Source organism: Sciurus vulgaris (assembly GCF_902686455.1).
Source record: "Sciurus vulgaris genome assembly, chromosome: 7".
NCBI lineage: Eukaryota > Metazoa > Chordata > Mammalia > Rodentia > Sciuridae > Sciurus > Sciurus vulgaris.
In genome coordinates, this window is record NC_136467.1 from 47895996 (window position 1) to 47922755 (window position 26760).

The 26760-nt window shown below is 40.0% G+C and overlaps 2 protein-coding genes across 10 annotated transcripts in view; one reads left to right on the forward strand and one right to left on the reverse strand.

The window, feature by feature from the left end:
• Positions 1-5410, forward strand: part of ROS1 (ROS proto-oncogene 1, receptor tyrosine kinase) — a 126389-nt gene extending 120979 nt beyond the window's left edge. For 4 of the 5 annotated variants that reach the window (XM_079148423.1, XM_079148419.1, XM_079148421.1 and 1 more), the window contains one exon: positions 4106-5410. In XM_079148423.1, the coding sequence (XP_079004549.1) occupies positions 4106-4416 (311 nt within the window). In that variant the 3' untranslated portion in view covers positions 4417-5410. Of the gene's footprint in view, positions 1-3915; positions 4014-4105 lie in introns of all 5 variants that reach the window. The other variant, XM_079148422.1, reaches the window with a different exon arrangement.
• An 11246-nt stretch (positions 5411-16656) lies between these two features.
• On the reverse strand, positions 16657-26192 carry VGLL2 (vestigial like family member 2). Of its 5 annotated transcripts, none has more exons than XM_079147437.1 (4): positions 25921-26192; positions 23337-23646; positions 20810-21331; positions 16657-17778 (listed from the first exon to the last, which is right to left on the reverse strand). In XM_079147437.1, the coding sequence occupies exons 1-4, from the start codon at positions 25999-26001 to the stop codon at positions 17648-17650; spliced, it is 1044 nt and encodes a 347-aa protein (XP_079003563.1). In that variant the 5' UTR covers positions 26002-26192; the 3' UTR covers positions 16657-17647. The 5 variants fall into 5 exon arrangements, with proteins under 5 accessions (XP_079003563.1, XP_079003562.1, XP_079003566.1 ...); XM_079147436.1 differs by lacking the exon at positions 16657-17778 and adding an exon at positions 18328-18593; XM_079147440.1 differs by lacking the exon at positions 16657-17778 and adding an exon at positions 18450-19409 and having other exon boundaries at positions 20820-21331; positions 25921-26010.
• Between the last annotated feature and the right edge of the window lie 568 nt (positions 26193-26760).

Below are 26760 nucleotides of genomic sequence, written 5' to 3' on the forward strand. Positions count from 1 at the left end.
AGGTTTAGCAATTTTCCCTTGATTACCCTGCTGAGATGGGGCCCGAGTTTGGTTCCATTCTTGAGCCCTTGCTCTCAGCCACCACATAACCATGGTCATGGTTAGGAAATATCCCACACACTTCCCATGGTGTTATCAACAGTGTGCTGCACAGCTAGGTATAATTAAATGACTTCTTGCCCATGGCCTGCTGGAAAAGATACAACGTTTTGTCCTGGTTATACCAAGTTTATTTAGGTGCCAATCTGTTGGCAGTAAGAATTAAAATTCTAAATGCTATTCATAAAAATACAGAAACTGACATAAATATTCAGAATAATGATATAAGAAGAGTTTAATAGGGAATATAATCCAAGTATGATAATTTAGAAAGAAACAAGCAGTTCTGGGCCATGAGAAAAGTATGACTTTAGTAAAAGAGCAGTAATTATTCTGTTATTTGCAAACAAACATAAATCCTAAATATAAGGAATGAAAAGAGGTCTGAAAAATACTAAAAATTTGATAATAGTGTAATTGAACAAGAGAGTTAGGAAAAACAGAGGAAATATAATGAAAGACAGAGTTTGAAATCTTTGTAAAGGATAGAAATAGTGGAATAGTTCCTGCAAGGTGAGTCTAAACTTAATTATATTTTTTAAATAAAAGAGAATATGTTTAATAATATTGGTTTGCAGACTATTGAGCATATTTAACAAAGAAATAAGGTGTCTGTCTTCATTGTTATTGTGGGAAATATGTAAGAAGACAAGAAAGTCATTGGAAGTACTTTTTTTTGTTTTTTTTTTTTTTTTTAAATAAAACACCCTAGGATTATAGGAAGCCATGCCTATCCTATGGTCCTACTGACCTAATGGGTAGAGAGGGGATAGAGAGAAAAGATTAGTAACATATCTGGGCATCTAGTAAAAATATCCCAGTGACTTCATCCAAACATTTGTGTAAACATCACCTCATCAGTCCCAGAGAGTTCCACAGGAAACAAATCTAAATGCTCCTCTGCTGTTCTAAACATAGCCAGTCAGCCGGCATATGTCTCGTCTGTAAATACCCTGTCTTACTCGGAAACCTTTATTTTAATATTTTCCTCTTAAAGAGGTTGCTGAGCACAAGTTCTCGCTCCCCCCACCCCCCGCCCCAGGATATCTGCCTTAAGACCTGACCTTTGGGCTATTAAATAGTTTTAAAGCAAAAATAAACAAAACAACCTGCTCCCATTACCACTGTCTCTCATAAGCTCTTTATGCAACAAGAAGATGTATTAATTGCTGAAAGCTTGCCAGGGTCAAGTTACTAAATATTGCTGTAAGTGCTGTGAACCAATGAAATAGTTAGCTAATGTTTTTTTTCTCTGACATGGCAGGAAAATTTGCAAAGATAAAAATTATCTCTTATAAAAAATTATTTTTCAAAAACTCAACAGACAAAAAAAATTAAAATCATGCTCTGGTAGGAATTTTCCAATGTACTATTTAATGGGTTAAAGGTATGACACTGATGTAGCTGGCAGGAAGACCTATATTATAGATATAAGTTTTTGTTGAAATTTTAAACTTTCTTTAGCCTAATTTCTTTAAGCCCTTTAAAAAATCCTAATTTTCCTAATCATGGGCTACTTGACTACTTAAAGTTAAATATCTTATTTCTTCTTAACATTTTAAAATATTTTCTATTGCTACTACCACACATAGCAAGTTATTCTTGGGAGCTTCTCAATGACTACTAGTACTTGTTGGAAATAACCATAACAGCTGGGTACCTCCACAGGTTTCCAGCACGGATTGGTATCTGATGAAATTATTCCTATGGGGGAGATATTTTACAACACTGACTATGTATGTGATTTGAAAGGATTTTTTAAATGATTCATGTGATCTACGATGTTTTTGAACAATGAAGAGGAAAATGAGATGATGCCCAAAGGCCCCATTTGTCACTTGGCCATCTTGTTCTTCAGCAATATGGAGGATTTGCAGAGAAATACACACCTCATGATATAGAGCAGGGATATAATTTGTATTCTCTTATAAGACAATAAAATTTGTAGTTCAAGTGTGGAACATGATAAATAGGGATATCCATTAAATTCACTAAACAAGTAAAATAGCCTTCAATCCTTTGAAATTATTTCGTTTTTTCCCCTATTTCAACTTAAGTTACTTCCAAGTAACCCACACCTGGGTGCACATCAGGGCCAGGTGCAGAAGGTAGGTAGGCCAGCAGGCCTCACCCACTAAGGGCGCACATCGTGATGTCCTCTTGCTGGAAGGGTGATGAGGAGAAAGGGAAGGACTATCATCTATCGACTTAAATGCTTCTGATTTTTAAAATGGTACTTCATGAAAAGACAGCAATACTTCTATTTATAAATTTCTCTTCCAGATAGGAATACCCAAAGATTGGAAAGCATTGATTAAAACAAAACAATACAAACAAACAAAAACCAAGCAATTCTCACAGTTTATGTTTCTATATTGATCTTTATATTGCATAGGTATCTTTTTGATTCCTTAGAATTTTGTGATATGTCTCAGAAGCTCTGCTTTTAGGTTTCCATGGAACCTCCGATACTTCCCTGTGTGAGAAGGTCAACCTTTGAACGCATTTTGTCCCACAGGGGAATACCTATGGAAATGGAAATTGAGCAATAGGTATACCACTTATGGTAACTCTGAAATATTTGAATATCATGTTCACAGAATTGAAAACATGTGACTTATTAGGTAGACAAAAGCAAAGTTATATGAGCATAGTTGTGAAGAAGGCCAGTCACCCTCTGGCTGCCCGTTTTCCTGCTGCCAGTCACGCCCCCTCTCCCATGTGCGTCCAGTTCTTGTGCTTCCCAAGGACTTCTATAGGGCGCACTGCCCACATGGCTCCTCCTCACAGCACAGCAACTCTACCTACCCTGCCGGGAGGATACAGACTCATTCCAGCTGAGTGACCTTTCACAAATTATTTAACTCCTGTATACCTCATTTTCCTTGTCTGTTATTTGGGGTCGATTCTAAAACCTAACTAATAGAATTAGTTGACATATGTAGAGAGTTTAGAATAATGTCTGGTAGATAGTAAGTGCTCTAAAGGGGCTAACAACCTCAATAGTGATCAACAGTTATTAATGTTTCATGTCATTTTCTTTCTTCCTAAACCCTGTCATCAAAATTTCCTAGGTTCATATCTATTCCCTTTTGTGGTCAAAAGCATGCCAGTTTTACAAGTCAATTAGTACTAATATGATGCTTAACCCAGGGGGATGGCTGAGGAGGACCAGCCTCATTGGCTGCCTGGCTGTTCCTCAATGCACTCCAGCCTGTTCTTGCCTCTGAACTCTTGTTCTTGCCTTTCTCTCTCCCTTAGAAGATCCTCTTAAGATAGGCAAATAGTGAATTCTCTCACTTAATTTGGATCTCCACTAGAATTTAAGTTGATAAAAGAGCACTTTGCTGATGCCCCATCTAAAATAGCCCCTTTCCACCACCATCATTCTCTTGCCCCTTTCTCTGCCAAATTGTCCTTCATAATGCTTCTCAACACCCGACAGAGTTAGCTGTCTAGCAGTTTATTGTCTGTCTCTCCCCATTAAAATGTAAGCAGCAACTTTTATCATCAGTACCTAGAATACAGCCTGGCCTGTGTAGGCATTCAGTGAATATTATCTTAATAAGTAATTAAGTTGCTAAGTCTAAAAGGAATAAATCTTTTAAGGTAGATTTTTCAGCTGCTGTGGCAGGATGAAGTAAGTATTTTAGAAAAAGAGCTATCTGGGAACCACCTAACTTCTGCCACAAAGACCATGACCTGTTCCACTTGTTAAGGCAGAGTTGATCACCTCTGCATCTGCACTGTATTTAATATAGACACTTATTTAAGTACCTGTTTCCTTCTATAGTAACATAGCTGCTTCCTTACTAGACTGGTGCAACCTCAAGGACAAGGCAGCATACCTTGTTTATGTTTGTCTTCCCAGCACTTAGTGGTCCTCATAAATGTTTGCTGAACAGATGTCTAAAGTTGGTGTTATCATAATTCTCATACAACCTGTGTATTATTACAAGTAAAGGAAATTGATAGGTGCTAGAATAACATTTGTGTTTCTTCACAGGTGAAGATGGTAATATCGTTAGTTTGAATTCAGATGACTTTATGCCAGTTGCTTTAATGGAAACCAAGAACCAAGAAGGGTTAAACTATATGGTCCTTGCCACAGAAAGCAGCCAAGGTGAAGAAAATTCAGAGGGTCCTCTGTGCCCCAAGGAATCTGAATCTTGTGGTCTGAGGAAAGAAGAGAAGGAACCACATGCAGACAAAGATTTATGCCAAGAAAAACAAGTGGCTTACTGCCCTCCTGGCAAGCTCCAAGGCCTAAACTATGCCTGTCTCACTCACAGTGGATATGGAGATGGGTCTGATTAATAGCACTGCCTGGGAAATAGAATTGAGAGAAACACATCCATTTAGTGGTCACAGACAGAAAAGAATGATAGATGTAGTGGTGGTCTGACTCTGATTTAATATGAAAGTTCTAGTCTGGGTTCTGAGAGTCATTTGGTTTCATTTGCTACAATCCCCATACCCACAGCCTAACCTTCAGTGGAATTATGGGGTGAATAACCATGTGTGTGTGGAAAGCCCAGGAAGAGACAGTAAGTCTGGAAACAAAACACTGCTGTCCCTTTCCATGCAGTCCTTGAGAACATCACCCACCCTTCAGCCTGGGCTGCAATTAAAAAAATTTGAGACAGAAATAGGTCAGTTCAGGGACCTGAAGGAGGAAGCATGCTGAGGGACCGACTCAACTACAGACCGTCTCAAAGGGAACTGAGGAAATGATTGCTGATGTCTGCATTCACAGGAGGAGCCAGCACTGGGGATACGAGAATCACTGGAAAGCTATCACTCTAATAAACTATCTTTAATCACGACTGTAAAATTTTTGTATTTTATGGAGGCTTAAAATAGCAACTTCAGGCATATTGAAAACAGGACCATGAAGATCTTTGAGTTTTAAAACTTAACATTCTGCAGTTTCTGGATTGCATAAAAATTGTCCTGTGAGTAGTGTGTTATTATGAAAATTAACTAATATAAAGATTGTTTTGGGGGCTGGGAGTGTGGCTCAGTAGTAGAGCACGTACCTAGCATGTGTAGTTCTGGGTTTCATCCCCAGCACTGCAAAAAAAGCCAAACAAGTAAAAGCAGAAATATAATAATAACAAAAGAAAAAGAAAGAAAAAAAGATTATTTTTATTTGCCATATCTATTTTATACATAAAATCCTTAAGATTGCATCTAGGATCATATTATCCTTGAAATTAAATATGTGATTATATAATGTTAATTCAAACTATGTGATTTTTAATAATGGTACAAAATAATAAATACCTACCTGAGAACTATTTTAAAAATTCTTCAGAGAAATGCTCTGCCTTGAAACTGATAATTTTCTTTTTCTTTTTTTTTTTTTTTTTTTGGAGTTACTCATTTAAATCTCAAAGTCCCAATTCCTTCAACAACAACACTTTTGCTTCAACAGTGACACTTATGTAACTATTTTGTGTGTTATTCAGTTGTGTACACAGGATGTGTACAGTAAGAACATTCTGATTATAACATTTGCTAAAAACTAGTGTAGAAGAAGACCACATATCTGTTTCCACCTTGGACAATTAATCTTTTAATTTGCTTACTACCTGAGAACATGCACAGATGGCTGGCTGAATGTAAGCACAGAGAAGCAAATTCATAGTTCTGGGGGAACAACCTCTAAGTTAAAGTCCAGGATTCCCTGTTTCTCTGCAACATCTGATACTCCTCTGAACATGGCAGGATGTTTTCTTTCAGCTCTGGGGACCCTTTGATGGGCATCTGTCATTCTTTGGGCTAGCCCAGGAAATGAAGTCCCTTCTTTCATTGAGGAACTGCTCCATCTTTACTGTTCTAGTGGGAGCTGTGTTCTGTTTGCTCCCTTGGCACCTCTTTTGGAAAGAAGGCAGACACGTACCCTGGTCCTCACACTCAGGTCCCACCACTCAGAGAGCTGGGGCTGCAAAGAAACAAGAACCAGAACAAGTATTCCAGGCAATGGTGGCAAGTGCATTTGGTCTGGCTGCTGGCACAGAGGTGCCAGCGCTGTGGGGAAGTGACCTCCAGTGTCCATGGCCAGCCAGTAGTCAGCCTGGTCTGGTCTCTTTCTGCTGTCTGCTCTTCACCATTGCATCTTGCTCCACTGCCTTTAAGTCTGGTTCTAAAGCCTTCCTGAGATCTGGCAAGATACCCCATATCCTTTTAATAACTACTTTTATTTTAAATCAGTCAATTTCTGTTGCTTGCAACTAGGTTTTCACTCTGTCAGTGCCACAAAGCTTTATTCTGGAAAATATGAAGGAATCAGAAGTGCACAAAAATGTATTTACGGTATATTTGCCATCACAGTTTGGACAATAGAGAATTCATAACTATAAGAATAGCCAATAAAATTCTCATGTTTCAATAAGTTCATGTTTCTTGTGCTTATTGAAAAATAAGTAAAAATTAACTGTCTTTTTGTAATTACTAACAAATAATACTGGTAGAAATATGTGATGTAAAATAAAATAGTGGTGTGTGAACTCACATGTAAAATGTATTATAGATAAAAATAATTGCTAAAATTTAATTGGCTGGTTAATTCTGTAATTGTAATTCTACAATTGGAAGTTGATTCTGGAAAAATTAGATCTTACAATCAAGGGGAAAAATGGCAATGGCTAAAAATAGCACTTGTCAAAATGTGTAACTCCCTAAACATTATGTGAAAAGCAAAATCTTATTGGTAATTTTTTTATCTGCAAAATTTGATGTGGAAGTATGAGACAATGGAGAAATAATAGCTTGCAAAGGCAGAAGCTCTTATGGTAGATGTTTAAGTGAAAAAAACTGCTAAATTTGAATTTCTTTTAAAATTGTTCAAGGAAAAAAATAATCTATCAGAAAAAATTTAATTTGAAAATGCAAAATCTAGTTTATGGTTTAACACTGACAATTGACAAAAATTTACCTAGAGAAAAGTAATATGTTCACCTAATTCTGATTAAAATCTTTACCGATAACATCCTTGAAAATATAACCTTTTTCTGGAGCAGGCATGCTCTATATTGCTTTCTGCCTTCGTTTTCCCTTGCCTGTTGAGATCTCCTCACTTCTCTGTTTCTAATCCAACACCCCTTTTAGCGCCAGTTCATAGTCCAAGTTTTTGGAAAGGCTGACCTTAACTCTCTTCTTCCTTCTCAGAATTACCATTGCCCTTATTATCTTTACACTGAAATGACATGCCTTTTCATTCTATGCTGTGTTTTAACTACTCAAACAAATATCAAGCTTTCTGATTATAGGGAACTGTCTTTCACCCTTTTGTATATTCTTTAACCCAAATCATGTATCCACCTTTGTAGGACTGAGGGTTGATTTTCTCATCATCTTTTCCCCACATTTAAGAACAAGTCCTGTTCTAACCTGTGACTCAGGCAAAGACCCCAGAAAATTGGTCTAATGCCAAGGAACTGAAGAGAATTGTTTTAATCCTGAGTTATTTTTTTGAGACCTAGATAGAATGTACTAGTGGGGGACTGTTTTCAGGTTCACATCAGATGTGGGTCAGGCTTGACATGATGGAAGTCCTTGTAATGATGATGGACATATACTAATAAATGATGAAATTTATTTCATCATTCACAGTTTCTCTTCTGTCTCAAAACCGACTTTTGTCCTCAAAATGACTTTTCTTGATGTAGGATAAGTGTAGAGTACCCTTGACTTCTCTTTGACACTCTCTCCTTGTTAAAAGGAAGACCATCCAACTTCTTGTAATTACTTAGGGGGAAGGGTGCCTGAATGAGATGACCTATTCCCAACTTCCTATGTTTCTTTGCAAACAACCAGAAGAAGGAAGGGGCTAAAATATACCCTCCAAACACTATTGCAAATATTTTAGAGTATTTCCTTCCAGTTTATTTATTTTTTTATTTTTAATTGATACACAAATTTGATAAACAAAAATAGAAAAATTGTACATTTTAATGGGGTACTATGTAATGTTTTGATACATGTAAATGTTGCACCATGTCCTACCAACTTTTCTTTCTCCAATGTGAGCATATTTTTATGACTCAAGTTGTTGTTTCACTTAACATTATTGCATATGCTTTGTCTACCCATGAAAATTCCACATAAATGTTTCTAATGGCTACATAAAATCTCTTAGGATGGATATACTATATTGCTCCCTTATAGACTGATGAATTAATTTATTATTCACTCCTTCAGTAGATATTTATTGAATGCCTATTATGCAGCAAACAGTTGCAAGAGCTAGAAGTAGAGCAATAAACAAAGCAAGCCTTTGCCTTGATGGAGGTTATATTCTAGTATGCTATTTGGGGGAGTAGACATACAAACAAACAAACAAATATTTTTATGAGTAAACTCAGCATTCAGTAGTGTTTCAGAGCTCTAGATGTTTAAATGCTCAATCAAGGGAGATCTGCTGACAAATCTGGGATCCTGTAAAACAGGATGGGGGTATTTGGATGGATGTCTGCATTAGTCAGGTTTTTCTTGCTGTAACCAAAATATCCCCCCCAAAAAGCAACTTAGAGGAGGTAAAGTTAAATAAATCATTTTAGAAGTTTCAGTCTAGGTTCTGCTGGCTCCATTGTTCTGGGTCTAAGATGGTGGAAGGGTGTGGTGAAGGGAGGCTGCTCTACTCATGAAACCAGGAAGCAGAAAGAGTAGGGAAAGGACTGTAAGGAAGATGAATCCTTCCAGGCCGTGCCTACAGGGATCCACTTCCTACACCTGCCTACAGTTTCTACCCAGTCTATTAAAACTAAGATGTAATGATAGGTTATGGCTCTTACAATCTAATCATTTCACCTTTGAATATTCCTGCATTAACGCAGGAGTTTTGGGGAATGTCTAATATCCAAACTATAACAAGTTCCAAGAATCTTGACTCAGTAGACCCTTCAGATCCCTTAGAGTATGTACAATAAGAGTTAAAACTTTGTAGAGTAAGTAACCAGAGAGGCCTCTTCTCAACCAGAAAACATAAGTGTGCTCCCCTCCCCTCCTGACTGCCAGGTCAATAACTAGAATTAAATTCCAGCATATCTTAAGAATATTCTGAGTCTGATAAAGAAGAAAGAGATTATATCCTGAAGTAGTTCCAAGCATTAGCTAAAATGCACTGGCAGGAGCCAGGTATATAAGGTTGGGATTACATTCTGAAGGTGCCTGAACCATGGGATGGGAAGGTAAGACTAGATTAGCAAGAATTCATTTACTGGGTGAGGTTTTCTGGAATGTAAGATTTAACCTACATGGAAAAGACCCACAGACATGAGGCAAATTGTGGCTACAGTGGCCCTGGATGTCTGGAGACAATGAATGCTGATTTTATTTCCCCATGAGAAGTTTTAGGAAGGAATAAAATGGTTGAGGGAAGTGAGAATGCTGGTATGGGCATATTATGTGAGGCCAGGAGACCGATCCCCAATCAATTCACCAAAGTCATAAGGACTGTGTTGATGAGAGGGCATTTCTAAGCAATCACTAAGAAGCTTAGCAATGGTTACCGGCCATAGCTGGTCCCAAAGCTGGGCTTGATGAAGTCTTGAAATAATAGAGACTAGATAGCTTCACTTGACTACCAGAAGCCAGGGGACCCACATCAGCATGATAATGGCGAGGCAGCCAAAGGCGCTTGTCCATAAAGAGCTGTGAAGATGGTTAACAAAGCACTTTGTTCCTAGGGCAGAAAAGATGGGCAGCAGCCAGTCTTGAGCATCCATGCTCAGTAGAAGGCTATTAGTTATGGTACTCTAGAGAAACAGAACCAAAATATTGGGTGGATAAATAGATAGATAAGTAGATAGATAGATAAAATAGTTGATAGAAGATAGGAATTTCATTAGGGGAATTGGCTCCCAAAATTAGGGATTATGTAAGACCCATGTGCAAACTGAAGAACCAAGGAAACTGGTAGCATGGTTCAGTTCATGTCCAAAATCTTCAGACCCAGCAGATCCAATGACATGACTCTAATTTCAAGGTCAGAAGCTTGAGAAATTGGTAAGGATAGGAGGTTTGATGTGATAAGACCCAGAGTCTAAAGACCAGATAACCTTGAGTTCTGATGTCTATGAGCAGAAGATGGTGTCCTAGTTTCAGAAGAGATAGATGATAGATAGATAGATAGGTAGATAGATAGACAGACAGATAGAGAGATAGATAATGGGTGGGGGAGAACTTTCCTACCTTTCTTCTGTCTTTTTGCTCTATCTGGGCTCTCAGTTGACAGGATGATGGCCACTATACTAACTGAGGGTGAATCTTCCTTACCCTGTCCACTAATTTAAATACAAAGCTCTTTCAGAAACACCCTTTCGAACATACTTAGTGATGCTTTACCATCTATCTGGTTTCCCTTGAGTCAAGTTGCCACTGAAAATTAGTCATCCAAAGGCAAAAATGGAGGGGGAGGGGCTTACATGGTCATTCAAAGAAAAATTATAATCCTTGTTCAGTTCCAAGATTCGAGTTGTTTTCAGATCTGAAACCCATTAACCATAGAACAGGTATTAGGAGGAAGGACACTGTAATGCCATTGCAGGTGTATACTTTAAAGAAGAGTCCAGACACTTCAAACTATTGTGCCTGAGTTGACAATGGGAGTCAGAGGCCTACATCATCATTGCCCTTCTCTTGAGGGGCTTGTGGGGCTAAAGTCTAACTTAAAATGCATTCACTGGGTCCACAGCCCCACCCAATGGTCATTTCTCTACTGCTTAAATGTGTAATTGGGATCAGCATACTTTATGGTTGGAGTTGCCCTCTCACTGAGTTCTTAGCCTACAAGTAGGGTCAAAGAAACCACAGTGGAAGGTCAAGTGGGAAACTCTGAAACTGCCTCCCTCCTCCTTTCCCTCCCTCAGCCCAAATAATAAAGGAAAATCAATATCAAATTTCTGAAGAAAATAGAAGAATGTTGGAGAATGACTGAAAAGTAACAAGTTAAACCAAATATTAGGCCCAATGACAGTTGCTAGATCAGACTAGAACATATATGTTGCTAGAACGTATGAGTGTATGGTACATGTCTCGGCATCTTCTTAGAGGATCCACACGATTGATGAGACAAATTCTACTGAGAAGAGAATTTCAGGTTTAACCACAGGGACCTAATGGCCAAGACAAATGTGTATATAGAAACCAAATTAGAGTGGATACAAGAGGAAATAATAATATACTTGAAAAGAGCTAGGTGGTGGCTCATTTAAGGTGTTTTGCCATTCTCTAATAAAGGGCTGGGAGGTAGCTTGGTGTAGAGGGCTTGCCCAGCATACACAGGGCCCTGGGTTCAGTCCCCAATACTGAAAAAAGTTTGTATGTAGGTGAGAGAGGGCAAGGATGTGAGATCCAAGGAGGATTTTTTTTGGTCTTATTTTTGTTGCTTTGTTTTTAAATATAAAAAATATTAAAGTCTCTTTTCTCATAATGGGGATGATCCAATAGAGAGGAAAAAACAATAATGCAGAAACAAGAAAATGTAATGTTGAAGTGATGTCCTTGAGCAGAAGAGAGATTGACACTCAGGACACAAGGGTGGGAAAAGGATATTTGACACTAATTGGCTCCTACTAAATGAGACAGAATCTTTCTCCCCACTCCTTTTGATACAGGATTTTCTTTATTGAGCAGGCTTCCAGAAGAATTTCTTTTTTTAACTTGTACTTCAAACCTCAGATCAACATATATTTTTAAATTTATTAGTATATACTTGAATAAAATATTTTAATGCAATAGTTTGTATTCACAATAATTAGTAGTACTTGCTCATGGTAGCTAACACTGAATGCAGGGTAAAAAATCTTTATGTCAAGAGTGAAGAAAAGAACATTAGGACTACTGCAGCCTCTTAAGTCCTGAATTAGAGAGGGTGGCTTATACAAGTGGCAAGTAAGCAGCACACGTGTTAGGTGTTAAGAGTTCTCATAAAGGTGAGATCATTTCCTGTAACCTGGTAAATAGAGACAAAGCTTCATAGAAGTGGCAGAACTTAAGCTAGACCTTGAAGACTAGATAGCATTTGGATAAGAAAGCAATAAGGGTGAAATTTTTCTAATACTGTGAGAGGTAGAAATTTATAAGAACCTTCTGTGGGATATAACAGAAAACATTGCAGACTGCTATTAGCTAGAGCGATAGTCAACCAGAACTATGTTTTGGTACTCTGGTAATATCTAGATGGTGTAACATTGGGCTAGATCTTATCTGGTGGTAAGCTTATATCCTCTTGAAAACTGAGAAGACATAGCTCTTACTTCTTTTAGAGCATTGATATAGATATAAAGGACAAGAAAGGTCAAGAAGTAGATCATGCAAAGCATTTCTTTTTCTACCACTTTGAGAACTCCTTATAGTAAGAAGAATAAGGGAGTGTAATTGAATTCAAGTTAGAAATCTCTCTGATAAATGAGGTGACACAAATTAAATATGCACCCCAAAATAACATTAAAAATGTATTCAGAAGCTTTATGATCTGAAAAAATATACACTGTTAAATTGTATAACTTTTTAAATAGCAAATGTCTTGCCTTTGTTGCTGTCCTGCAACACAGGATGATTCAGCAACACCTATACTTCCAGCCTCATTCTCTTAAGACTCTAATCTACATTAACTGGTAAACATAGGTGTAGATTGTGGCTGTGCAAGGTTGTTTATTTTAATTTTATTTTTTTACTTTCCATATATTTTGTAATCCTTGGGGGTGGGGGGGGGGGAAGGAGATAGCAGTATCCCATGGTAGATTTTTAAAAATTTCAGTCCCATTTATAATCATCAAAATCAAATGACTAAACTTCTCGTTTCAATGCAAGACCATGGTGTCCAGTATACCATTTTTGTTTATTAACTAAATAGTTTGGAATTGTTAGATACAAGATGATGAATAATTTTCTGTCTAATTCCAATTGAATATAAATTCATAGTTGTTTTAAAAAAGTATGAGTGAAGAACGGGCTTTTAAAGGAAGCTTTTAAACAGGAAAGAACAAACCTCTTAAGCTCTGTACTGTGTTTCTTACCCAAATCAGTCTGTTAACACCCTTCTGTCAGTTTCTGAGTGTAGAGAAGAAACTCCCTGAGGTAAAATGAAATTTCATATGCCATAAAGCAAGATGGAACAATAGTAAGAATACAGCACTTTTAGGCACCTACTCCAGAGATATCAAGAACTTCCATAAAACAGCAGTACAAATGTGAAAAAAAGTCATATAATACTATGGAAAAAATATTCAGTTTCTTTCTGGAATAGATGAAACATTGAGTAAAACGTACCAGAAGAAGAAAAAGGAAATAGATTGTACATAGTAAAAGTAAATGACAATAACAAAAAAAATTTTTTTGTTTTGTTTTCTATCTTATTTATAAACAATACCATTATTGGCTGATAATACAGTTGCCAAAAAATGAGGGCAAAGCTGTTGTTTGAGAATTAGCAATAAAAGAGAGGAGTTTGTGACATTCTCACCAAGGATTCAAATCATAATTGTTGTTTCTACCAAATGTGTGTTTAGAATTTAAAGAGACTTAATTTTTTCTCTACTTAGCAAAAACTAATTTTGTTTCAAGTATTCTAAAGGAGTTTCCAAATTATAAGGTAAATGGTATATTTTCCTAGTTGTAAATACAAGCAGAGATTAAAGTATGACTTCCAAAACTAAATGTAGGCAAAATTTTCTTATCAGTAACTGAATCATTAAAGTGGTGCAAATTGTGATTGGAAGTCAAAATATTTAAGTTCTTTTGTTTTCCAAAGTTTAGTTTACCTTTAATGTAAATTTATTTCATGTAATGATAATTTATTCATTTGTGCATTTTTTTATAGGAAATGAAAATGATGATGAGAGGAAGGGTAGTTTGAACTTTCCACTTTAGACATTTTGAAACATTGGGACTTACGTAGAACTGGAGCTTACTAAAGAGATTTTAAGGACAAAACAAAGGAATGGGAAACATGCTCCTTCTGTTTATCCAGGTGAAACAATTGAATTCCAGTAAGGCAGAGGAAATTTGGGTATCTTTGTTAGAGGAGCTTAACTTTTTAAGAGTAGTTTGGAAAACTCATAGAAATACTATCATTGAGACCTGACAAATGTTCCATTGTAGAGAAACTTAACTTCTCTTTTTGAGTTAACTTGTTTCTTTTTAAAGTGAAAGATTACCAATGAAGGGTAACATGTTTTATCAAAGTCATAATTATTCTAGTAACTTGAGTTTATATTTCTCTAAGGGTTAATCTTTCAGCAAAATATTTTATTCTTTTCTCATACAAGTAAATTTCTCTCCCTCTTAAAGTCAACCTGAATTAGTAGAATCATCTCTGCTGTCAGTGCCACTAGTCCTGGACTCAAAGTTTGGAGGTCATGGCTGGAAACAACTGGAAGCTGTTCTTGGAGGCTGCCTTGCCTTTTTAGGTTATGAGGGTCTCTCTGTGTTTAGGATAACATGATTGACAGCTCCACTCCAGCTCCAATTAGCACCCTATAATTTATTAGCTTCTGCTTTCAGATTATGCGTTAACTTCACAAATATTTCAACCACGGAAACAGAAGCTATCGAGTGTCTCTTTCCTGATCCAGCCCTCTGGGGTTGGAGTGAAATACAAGGAAAGAGCGGTACAGTTGGTCTGTCAAGTGAGAATAATCATTTGTGTCTGTGCCTGTCTGAGGGCATGATGTCTCTAATTTCTCTTTAGGCTTGCATCTGTGTGTGTGTGTGTGTGTGTGTGTGTGTGTGTGGTGTGGTGTATGTGTGTGAGAGAGAGAGAGTGAGAAAGAGAGAGAGAGATTTGGGATAAACAGATTCTATTGTTCAGATACTGTTTTATTAGAGTTACATTTATTTATGGATGATAAGGAAAAGCTGCTTTTCAGAAATATGCAACATGCTTAACTCTGTTGCTTGGGTAAATGTCATGCCTTCAATTACCTACAAATGGCAACTGTAATAATGGCACTGTTCTTAGAATATTTATTTCTTTACTCCAGATTTTAGGAGTATATAATAAATTCTGAAACTCTGGCAAAGAGAAATGGAATACAGGGAAAAGTCCTTGACAAGTACAATTGCAATATAAGTCATTTGCATGCAAACTGTCAATAAAGCAATTTTATAAATAAATCTTACATTTTTCAATTTATGTTTAAACTCTCAAATACCTTCCCATTTTCTATGCTTTGACATCGTTCTATGAATTACATTAAAATGCAATTTATGGAAATGGGCATTGATATGAAAAGTGGTTTGCCTAAGTTACATATAATTTTGATCTCTAATTCACTAAGCACTTAAAAAGAAAGTTTCTTTGTTTTCTTGGACAGAACACTTATGGGTGCCTGTGCAGAGATGCAAGTTTTGTGATTCTAAGAAAAATGGAAGTTAAAGTTACCTTAAGAGTTGTTTCTCCAGATGCAAAAGTGCACAGAAAATACAGTACTTACTCAGAACAAGTGGGCAGAGTGGCTTGCAGTTAGAGAGTCTGAATCCCAACACCCACCACCTCTACTCTGCCTCCTATCTAGGCCCCAATCTTAAGGCAGTGCTAGAATTTGCCACGCATTGAAATAGAACTTCAAAGGGGAAATGAGACAGGGATGGCAAGTCCTTTTCAACTAAAGGAATAGAACAGATAGAGTTCCCTGTAGCTGGCTGATGAGTTCTCAGCCAGAGGGCAATGGGCAAGAGGATTACTTGGTGGTGGAGAGCCCTCTCTCCCCTTTTCATCACCTCTTCCTTGGCTTAGGCCAAGTGCAAAAGGAAAGCTGTGGGTGAGGCAGACAACAGTGCCAAGGGGTATGATTACAGGAATCTAATCTTTCTCTCAGACCTCAACCAAGTATAATATATATAAAAACATCAAGCTTATCTTTTCTCATGTCATACCTCATCTCCTCAAATGTCCTTTATTTAACTACTAGAAACTTTAAATCTGCATGGCTTCACTAGTATTAGCAAGGCAGGTATGGGAGCTCATAATTTACACAACTTGGTGGGTCTAGAGTATATTGGCTAGGACAATTAATCCCAAAATTCTTTGCTATGCTTTTATTACACAGAACCAAATCTTGGTTCTAGATCATTTTGCAATTCTACTTTAGGAAGTATAAAACAGCAAAATGCTGCGCTTCGAGGGTCATCCCTGCCAAGCCGCTGGAGCCTGGGCTGGCTCAGCAGTCTGAACGGTGTGTTCAAGACTGCCCCAAAGGCCAGTTCCAGTGAATGAGTCTCCTCACCCGCAACCTGATATTCAGGTCAGATGCAGCTTAGGAGAGAGGTTTCGGTAATCAGAACCTCGTGGCTGGGAAACCGCTCCCTGAGGGTTGTGATCACAGACCTTGTGAGTGCTAATGCAGGTGGAGACAGGTAAAGCTCCTCTTCCAGTGGGGAATACTGGGAGAAGATGCCTAGCAGAGAGTACGCTATGCTTTCTTCTATGACACATTTATTGGTAGATTCTGAAAAACACAAGGGACAATGCATCTTATTTATGCCTTTATATACCAGTGAACCATGCCAATGGAACATGGATTAAAAAAAAAATCCACAGAGAAGTCCAAAGTTAATTTTAGTAATTGCTCAATTTCTAAATCTCAGGCTAAATCTTACAGGGCTTGGTTAGGTTGGGTGTGAAGAATTTTAGAGCAGTGTAGGCTATTAAATACTGAAATGAATTAATAAAAGAAGAAGCAATAATTCCCTCCTGGAGAAGAACAGAGAACTGCATCCGACTGTGTGGTCTAATGGTAAAGCCATCTGATGAAGGATTTTGGGCAATGCCCAATAACAACTTCTTCGAGACCTGGGATCCTGTGAATTCCAGTATTTTCTTCCCTACCTCTTTCCCCTTTCTTTATACATCTGTTGTGGAGAAGAAAATAAGTCAAAAGGTGAACAGCAAAGTGAGAAATTAGAATTGGACAATTACATTGCAGGGGTAACATGGAATCTCTGCACTTGGCTGTCTGGGTTTGCATCTTGGCTCTGCCACCTACAGGCTTTATGACTGGGTAAATTATTCTTCCTCTGGGTGCCTCAGTTTCCTCATAGTAAGAAGGAGGTCATAATAATAAATGCCATATAAAAATGTTGTGAAGATTAAATGGGTCAATCTATTCATAAAGTCTTTGGCCCATGATAAATGATTAACATTACTTTATTATTATTATCAGATCTGGAGCTGCATAATCATATAGGACCTTCCATCTGAGCAAAACCAACAATATTCTTGTAATGATCATATTTACTGAACTGGTTCCCAAAAGATAAAAAATGAGAATGGGTAACTCTGCCAAATTCATACTTTGAGTAAGGTCCTTTAACTGCTTCCAACTCCTGAGATTATGATCCAAGATAAATGATATTTGGCTCTCATATTACAATGAAGGTCAAGATTTGCACTAATATTTTTATGCTTCAACAAGGTACAAGGACAATTATGACATAACATAATATATCTCTCCTGGGCACTTTACTTATTATTTTTATTAATTTATGGTATGATTGAACCCAGGAGTACTCTACTACGGAGCTATGTGCCCAGTCCTTTTTATTTTTTACTTTGAGATGGGGTCTTGTTAAGTTGCTCAAGCTGGTCTTGAATTTGCCATCCTCCTGCTTCAGCATCCCAAGTAGCTGTGATTACAGATGTGCACCACCAAGCCTGGCTTCTCCTGGGCACTTTAGTGAAAGAATACAAATAATTTTAAAATTAACAGGAAAAAAAGACATGAATTTAATTATCTATCTATCTATCTATCTATCTATCTATCTATCTATCAATCATCTATCAATCATCTATCTTTTCCCCTAGCAGGATCTTTGGTCACTTAGCCTACCTTGTTAAAATATAAAATAACCAATATTTGAAAAACACTTTCAACTGACGACACTACTGTTATAAGAGGTTAGAACTTAGACAGTAACAGTAATTCCCTCTGGAAAATATCTATATCTGACTGAATGATCTACAGATAGAGTTCGGTATACAGCCTCTGCTTCTAACTTCCTGAATGCTAACAGGTTAAGCCCTTAGCTTCCACAGACTATGGTTTCCTCATCTGTAAAATAGAGGTGGGGTGGATACCTAACTGCCAATCTCTAGGTTTGCTGTGAGGTAGAAGGGATTAACAGACTTCAACAAACACTTAAAAAAAAAAAAAAAACAAAAACAAAAACCAATGTGGGGTATGTGTGTGTGTATTGCTCACAATATTTTCGACATTAGATTATACTACTATAAATAATTTTATTCTACTAAAGAAAAACTAAGACATTTTATTTTTATGAAACAACACAGTGAACTTGTAGTAAATAGACATCTTTAATGTTTGTTTCTTCTTCCTCATCTCCTTCAGCTTTGCCCACACATAGACCCTTTCCCCTGAAAAATATTTGAGATATTGTTGACTCCATAGACATTTCTTCCCCTGGTGGTGGGTGATTTCTTGTTCCTCTCCATGGAGACAGTTGGGGTCTCTTGTTGCATCTTTCATCTGAAGGATAAAGGGAGGGACAGGATTTGTGGGAGAGAAGGCAGAGCAGGGTTCTTCTTTCATTGTAAAATGTTCCTTATAAAAAAGATGATATATATACATATATATATAATATATCCAGTGCAATTGCAATTGTTCTGCCAAACACTGGGAAGTGCCACCTTGGTCGATGTATTTCTGGAGTTTTAAACAGTTGTCCTAGAACAGCTGCATTTCAGTAAGACTTGGGCAGGTGGCTCCAGATCAGTCACTTGCCACTCACATTCAGATTGAGGCTTCCATGTTCACAGTCCAAAGGAAAAAGTGTCTTTCTGTCTGGAGTGGGTATTGTGGGGAGGAGATGAGCAGGAAAGAAGCTGAAGGCTGAGCCTCAAAGAAGGAAGAATTGGCTTCTTTTTACTTCTCTACCACAGTCTTTGTTGCAGAAGCAACGTTTTTAAACCTGAGGATGTTGACATCAGTAGTGTAATGATCACACTGCCTAATGAAATAATTCACAACAGCATAAAAAATATTCACACCAAAAGGTCTCTTTTTTTCTTTTTCCCATTCCAAGAAAGCTTATGGTATCATAACACCTGACTAAACAATTTCACCACAGATATTTCCAGTGATTTGGCCAAAAGTCATTGAACATATTTCAGAGTCTTTGGATCTGCTCTTTTGGAAGAGATTAATTTTAGATGATATTTCTGTAAATGTGCCTTTTGATTTTCCTAATACATGGAGAAGTTTGAAGTCTCTACCTTCCCCCATGTCCTCATCCACGAAGTGAGAGGCACAGATGCTGAGCCTCCATGGCTGGTCAGAAAGGAAAGGGAAGGGGAAACCCTGGGTCAGCAGATCAGCTCAGAAGGGATGCACCACAGAGGGAATAACGATGAGCTGCAAACCAAGATCAGAAGCTGTTACAAACCCACTCCATTTCAGCTCTGAGTCACCAATTGCACTATGCAGAGACCTACAGGGAAGAAGGTGGGCTCTAAAACCAGTACAGATCCTTGCTTTTGTCCTGAGGCTGTAAACCTGAAAACAGAGAGAAGATAAAAGAGAGAGAAGAGGGGAGTGAAAGAGAGAGAGAGAAGAGAGGAGAGAGAGAGAGAGAGAGAGAGAGAGAGAGAGAGAGAGAGAGAGAGAGAGAGAGAAAGGGAGAAGAAAAGAGAGAAGGAGAGAGGAGGGAGGGGGAGGGAAGGCACAAGATATTTAAGGAAAGTTTTATTGTGAAAGTAACAGACTTCATCTAAAGGGGTGGGGGTGAATGGTGAATGAAAGTAAAATCAAAGCAAACAGAAAAGTAAATCTTCACCTGAGGGGAGGGATAGTGGACAAGACTACTAGCCAGTAGTTGGACTTTAAATATAACATTTTTAAAAATTTGCTCTAAAAATAAAAGAAAGCAAAAAAAAAAAATTCCTCATTTGTACCTTTCAAATTCAACTGAGTCAGAAATTTAGCATCTTAGCATGATTATTAAAGCCATATTCTATAAGTTTTACATTTTAAGATTCCTATTTAATTTGGCAATTAAGCTGATTCAAGAATCACATGACTGTCACTAGGTGACAAAATCCCTCCCCAACCAAGTCGTACAGGATTTTAAACTACACTCTCAGCAGGTACTCTAGATCTACGCTGTCCAATAGGAATACAGTGGGAGCCACAGGCATAATTCTAAATTTTCTAGCAGCCACATTTAAAAAAAAAAGTAAAAAGAAACAAGTGAGAATTTTAATAATATATTTTATTTAACCCAATATATTTAATATGCAACGTGTTGGACATATTTGAACATGCAAAATTAATATAAAAATATTAACGAGGTGAATTTTACATTTTTATTTAGCACAACGTTTTCGAAACCCAGTGTGTATTGACAGCCCTAGCCACACATACCAAGTACTCAATAATTGCAAGTGGCTGGTGGCTACAATTCTGAACAGCGCAGAGCTAGAACCTTTCCACCAAATTTTATTTTAAAAGAAAGGAAAACAAACAGTCTTCTCTAATATTTTCTAGCCAGGTTAGGGCAGGGTCCTACTTTCTAATCCCGCCCACATCGATGGCACAGGGTTCTGTATCAGCTCAGACAATTCATGCAGACTCTGACCACACAGTCCCGAGTCTCCTAGGAGAACTAAGGGGATCTAAGGCTTAGCCTAGGGTAGGGTACAGCGCTGGAGGGGCCCCGGAGACGCTACACTCCCTCCTCCGCTTACCTGAGTCCACGCTGAGGCCCAGGCCCTGGGTCACGTCCCCCGCGGGGCTCACGAAGGGCCCCCCGGGCGCGGTCCATGCGCCGCCCGCCGGCTCTCCCTTTGTGGAGAGCTCGCAGGGTGGGCTGCCGGGCGCAGGCGCCGGGGCGGGTGCTAGACGGGCCGGGCGACCGGATGAGGCGGGCATCAGCAAAGGCCCATAGCGAGGGTCGAAATGCGGCGCGTAGACCTCATGCACAGCGGTGGGCCGCGGGTAAGCCGCGGCCTGGGCGCTAAGGGCGCCGCCCAGCGCATACGGGTGGTGGGGATGTGCGTGGTGTGGATGCGCGTGGTGCCATGCCTCGGCCGCACCCTGGTGCAGGTGGCTGTGCAGTGCCGCCGGCGAGTAGGGGTCGGCGGTGGCGAAAGGCAGCTCCGAGTGCGCAGCGGCCAGAGGGCTGCCCAGAGGTGCGGGTACGGGTGCCTGGTACGCGCTGTTCCAGAAGGAGGCGGGAAAGCTGCGCTGGCTCATCGGGAAGGAGCCGTCTGCAGGCGGGGGAGACGGAAGGGAGGAAACATAGGACCCTGTCACTGCCGCTCAGCAGGAACACCGACCCGCACCGCCCAGTGAACTGAAAGCGCCCGGGCGGGTAAGGGCGGGAAAGCTGCAGCAGCGAGACAGACCGGTAGCATCCGTTTCTGGGCTGCACCTTTATAAGCGCAGCAGGTAAAAGGGAGGTCCTGGCACCGAGAAATCTCGGCTGCTGGATTCCTCCGATTTTGCAGAAGTATCTTTATTGCAGAAACCCGGGGAGTGGAAGACAGAAAGAACGGAGAGGTTCCTTCTGCTCAAGTTTTGGGGAGCAGGAAGTGTTCCCCTCCTCCCGGTCAAGCTCAGGGCAGACACGACTTTCCCAGCCCACAGCTAAGATCCGTCCTCCAGTCCTGGTTGGCCGCCTAGGGATCTCACTACCTCCTCTCGCATTTCAGTCTTCCTTGTTCCAGAAAATGTGCCCCTCCAAGGTCTCTGATAGACTGGAAGTCCATCGACATATTTCGAAGTCTTGCTACTACTAGTTTTCTTTCAATATTTCAAATATTTTTTTTTCTCCAAGAACTCAAGCAAAAGGGTAACTAGATATATTAAAAGAGCTGTTGTGTTATTTGCAAAGAGGGACAGTTTTTTTTTTTTATTCTAAGTTTAGATTAACGAACTTTCTGCATCAAAGTGAGGACATCAGGAATGATGATGATGATGATGATGATGATGATGATGATAATTGTCATTTTATCTGTTAACCCCTAATGCATGGTAGCATTTTAAGGGAGCAGTGATTAAACTAAATTCTTTGCTTTTAGTAGGGAAGGAAAAACATACATTTAATTCAAAGACCCTTCTACTGGGGAAGTTATCTTCACTAAATACTAGAGAATTTAAAATGACTTGAAATGTATTCTATGTGGTGAACAGTCTTTCCCTTAAAATATTCAGGCAATTGGAGGGGGGAAAAAAGTCCTGCATTTGTTTTTGGATCTTGTCTAAGGGCAAACTGCCAGACTCTTAGAAAAAAGGCAGGGTGGGGGGCATCCTTATTTCCTCCAAAATGACAATATTCTTAAAAAAAATAAAGTCCTCATTTCTCAACTTGATACACATCAAAAACTAAGCTTAATGAGTACGTTTACTAAATGTTTTCTCCTACCTTTGTCTTATTGAGAATAAAGGGAAGCTGAGATTTCAGAATAGAAGGGAGATTTAATTGACTTATCTAAATAATCATTGTCTCCCGCTAGAGTAAAGTGGTGCTTTCTGGGGAGGGTGGAAAAATCTTTAAGATTTTTAAAGTGTTGGGAAAACCACTAGAGAGATGCTTTGGCTGTACCCAAGTTTTTGTTTCTTTGCTACTTCACTTGCTATTCAAAAGACACTTTTCTGCTTCAAGATTTCCCAAGTGATTGAAACATGGCAAAAGGCATAGGTTGGTTTTAGGACATGTTCTCCAGGAGATGTTGCTAGCAGAAAGTGTCTAGGGCTTCTGAGCAAATTTTTGGAAATTGGAAAACTGCCCAGTAAGTTTATTGTTGGTTTAGATCCTGTATTCCTAGGTTTGGGAAGGTGTTGGAAACCTCATATTTCCAAAGGACATTTACATACATTCTAATGTTCCAGTCTTACAGCCTTCTCTGGTGATGGTTAGGAGGGCAAGTGTTATTCTAATTTTAGAGATTAGTAAATAGTGACCTCAAAGAGGTTAAGAGACTTGCCCAAGGTCATAATGCTACGAAGTGGTGAAGCCAACACATAAATTCAGACCTTTCAATTCCAAGGGTTGTGTTTATTTCCAGGTTACTGCTCTGCTCTGCCTCTTTAAGAAGAGATCTTATACCCAAGCCCTTTCCCCCCATCATTGTTTTTACCCTCCTAAATGCCCTCTTTGCCACTTCTCTGACATCTAGTCTTCTTTCAGCTGCAAATCTTGGGCTCCTGTAGGTGAATCCCAGGTTGAAAGAGTCCTCCATCTATTGTTGCCAGGAGGACCCCCAAACTCACCTCGCCAGGGACCAGAGCTCCTTGGTGCTTTGCTGCTGGTACAGCTGGGGGAGTAGCTGCTAGGCTGGCTCAGGGCCCTACTGAAATGTTCATCCACCACGGAGCTGATGTCCCCCTGGAAATAGGTGAAGAGGACGCAGCGGGAGTTGATGTACTCTGCCTCTGGTGGGCGCTCTTTCTCTGGGCTGCCTTCCTCCTCTTTTATGCTGGCTGGGGTTTGGCTGGAAAATGAGGAGCTGCCACTGCCACTGCTGCTGGGGCTGGTGTTGCACTCCTGGGCTTCCTGCATTTTGGAGTAATAGGCTAGCTTCTGCTCAGAGAGAGAAAGAATAAACATGTCAGTTTCAAAACAGGTGGCAAACTGGGTTCAGACTGAACTCCCTCATCCCAACCCTAAAGTATCCATGGGGAAACTGGTATCTGTGTTTGCCTGTGCCCTTCACACGCAAATGCCCTTACCATTTCCTGCAATAGGAAATGGTAAGCAGCCCTTGCAGCTGCACCCTAGCAAGGATGGACTTCCTTAGAAGAAGGCTGCCATCCTTGGTACCTTTGTCTCTCTTGAGTTACTACTGGTTGCAGGGAAATCTCTATATGTGAGGGTGATAGTTCTAGAAGGTATCCAAAAAGTCAGGTTATGAGCTGAGTTTGATCTCAGAGCCCAGCACACATGTTTGAAAAATCAGGCTCCAAGGATAAAGGGTGCCTAAGTTCAGGTAGGACCTGACTGTCCCTGCCTGAGAATCCAAAACAGAAGCACAAGATGCAAGATTAAATATCCTCATGATAAAACTGGGGAAAAAAAAAAAAAAAAACAAAACCGACATACCACCCACAACCAGGAATGTGAAAGAAGAACTGCCACGGGAAGTGAGAAAGTTTTAGTAATAAATGGGGTAAATGTGGGATGAAATTGTGACTGGAGAAATATATAGATCATTTTAATAAATTTGAGTTGATATGTGTTTAGTCACCCATAAACTGTCAATTTAAAAATCTGTTTTAGTTTTTAAAGAGGTCTTTGAAGTAAGGACAAACCAGTGCTCTATGAATATCTCCACTCTTAGTATTGAAAAGGAGCAAAAAGGTTAACATCATGGTTATGAGGTTGGGTAAATCATGAGATCTGACAGTGAGTTTATAAAACCAAGTTAGGCAGCTGAGAACATTTTCTTAGAAATGAGCAATGGACTGAATATAGTAATATAGTGTTAAAGCATTCTGCAGGTAGAGATAGCCTTGGGGCAGGGGTGTTAAGTTATAGAAAAATGAACAGAAATCTTAGTGCAATAGACTGATCCAGGGTCCAGGAGGAGAAAGGGCCAGACAGAAAACCACCCTACCTCTCTCCACCTGTCCTGAGAAGGAGTGCATCTCAGAGATTGGAGGAAAAAAAAAAAAATCCAGTTATTTAGCAATATTACCACTTCCTAAAGGCCATTTTCCCACCTGGCTTTCAGTGAGGAACTGAAGATTCCTAAAGTTAGCATTGCAACTACAAACTTCAGATTGGGGATTTTAAGAGGGAAGGATGAGGGAAGAAAACTAGGAGCAAAACCCACCCATCCATTATTCATTAGGACATTTCAGAATAGACATTCTGAATTTGTAAACAAAATTGGTGAAAACAGCGACTGGATCATTTGAGTGTATTTCAGTTTCCCCAAAGCGGGAGTCTGGAAACTCACTTTCCAACCTGGTCTGGGCCTTTAAGGTCCCAGGTGTGTTCTTTTGTTCTTTTCCTAGAATAGAATCCTAGGTTTCTGCTAGGTCAGTTGAGGATATAAAGGAAAAACTGTCTGGATGCAACCCAAGGAAAAGAGAAATTGGTGGAATTAAATGAAACTTGAAGAGTTTGCAGGACCGGGGTTAAGTGGTCTTTTAGGTGAATTCGTTGAAGCCTAGACTGCCTGATTCAGCTATACAGGCTTGAGAAATACGAAATATTATCTATGAAGCTGGGTCCGCAATCGCCCCTAATAATACTCTCTAGAACTTTGCAAAGCAAAGTTTTGGAAACCAATGCCTTCTTTGCCGTTCTGCAATTAATTGGCCCGATCGCCTAAGAATTAAACTGGGAGAAATTATTACCGAGATAAGTAAGCTTACAGGGATAGGAATGCACGGGGCCTTGGCATCTCAGACGTAAAAACAGAGACTGGCCTTTGCATTTTATTTTGTTGTCATTCTCACCTTCGGGACCAAAGTTTAGTGTTCCCTGCGTAAGCTTTGCCTGAAGCTCGCTTCGCCCGCACTAGACTAGGAGTCCTAAATCCGACAGACTTAAGAAAATCTAGCCCGCGATCCTTGTCTGTTATTCACATGAAGACTTGGGTGCACATAAGCAAGGCTTAGCTGTCTTCCCAAGAGATCGAACAGGCGAGCTAAAGGGGTTAGCTAAGTGAACAGCCAACTGCGTGGCAGCGCGGGCAATCCCCGCATCCTAGCGGCGCCCGCGGCTAGCCTGAAGCCCCTGACACCCGGAGACACTTAGGACCTTGGGGTACCAGCGATGCTCGGAAGAACGGAGGTGGGGAGCCATCAGTTTTCGAAGTCTGAGTCCCGACCCTAAGGAGAAACGTACCTGGTGATAGGGGGTGTAGGCGGCTGCGAAGTAAGGCTGCGGAGGACCATAGACTTGGTACATAACATCCAGACAGCTCATGGCTCCCCGCAGCGGAGACGGTTAAATGATTTTTCATTAACTCTGGTTCGGCGGGGCTCAGGGATGCTGCATGGGCGGCGCTTGGGCCCAAGCTCCGGAGTCATCGGCGGCGGAGCGAGGGCCGGCTCGCTCCGCGCTCGGGATCCAGCTGGCTCGCTCCCCTCCCACTCCCGCAATTTTAGCCGGGGCCGCGCTCCGGGACAGAGCGCCCAGGCTGCAGCTAGTGGGCATTTAAACCCCACGTCCCACGGGCGTGCTGACGCCACTCCCCGGGCGCGGAGGGGGAGGAGGCGGTGGGGGGCGGGGACCTGGGGCCCAATGGAGAGCGAGGGCAATCAGCCTCTGGGGCCGCTGGCGTGTTTCGCTGGACTTCTTTCCGCCAGCGTGTGGCCAAGCGTGTCAGACACTGAGATCCTGACCGTGGGACCCAAGACTTCGTACCGCTAGTAGGGCTTTCCTAGCCTAAAAGGAATTGGGTGGGTGGGGGAAGAGGGAAGAGAGGGGTGGGGCGAGAGGGAGAGAGGCGCAGCGGGAAGAGAAAGAATGAAAGAAAGAAAGAATATGAATTGCGCTCTTACAGAGAAAGAATAATTGAAACTCTTACATTCAAAAAGAACGAAAGTAGGGGAAAGTCTGGTGGGAATGCCCGATCCTCACACTGGAAGACTTGAGTGTGTGCGCTGGGGAGTGGCGAGGTGCAGCAGATTCTCTGCTCTAAGCTTTGGGTGATATGTGTCCCCTGGAATTCCCTAGAGGATC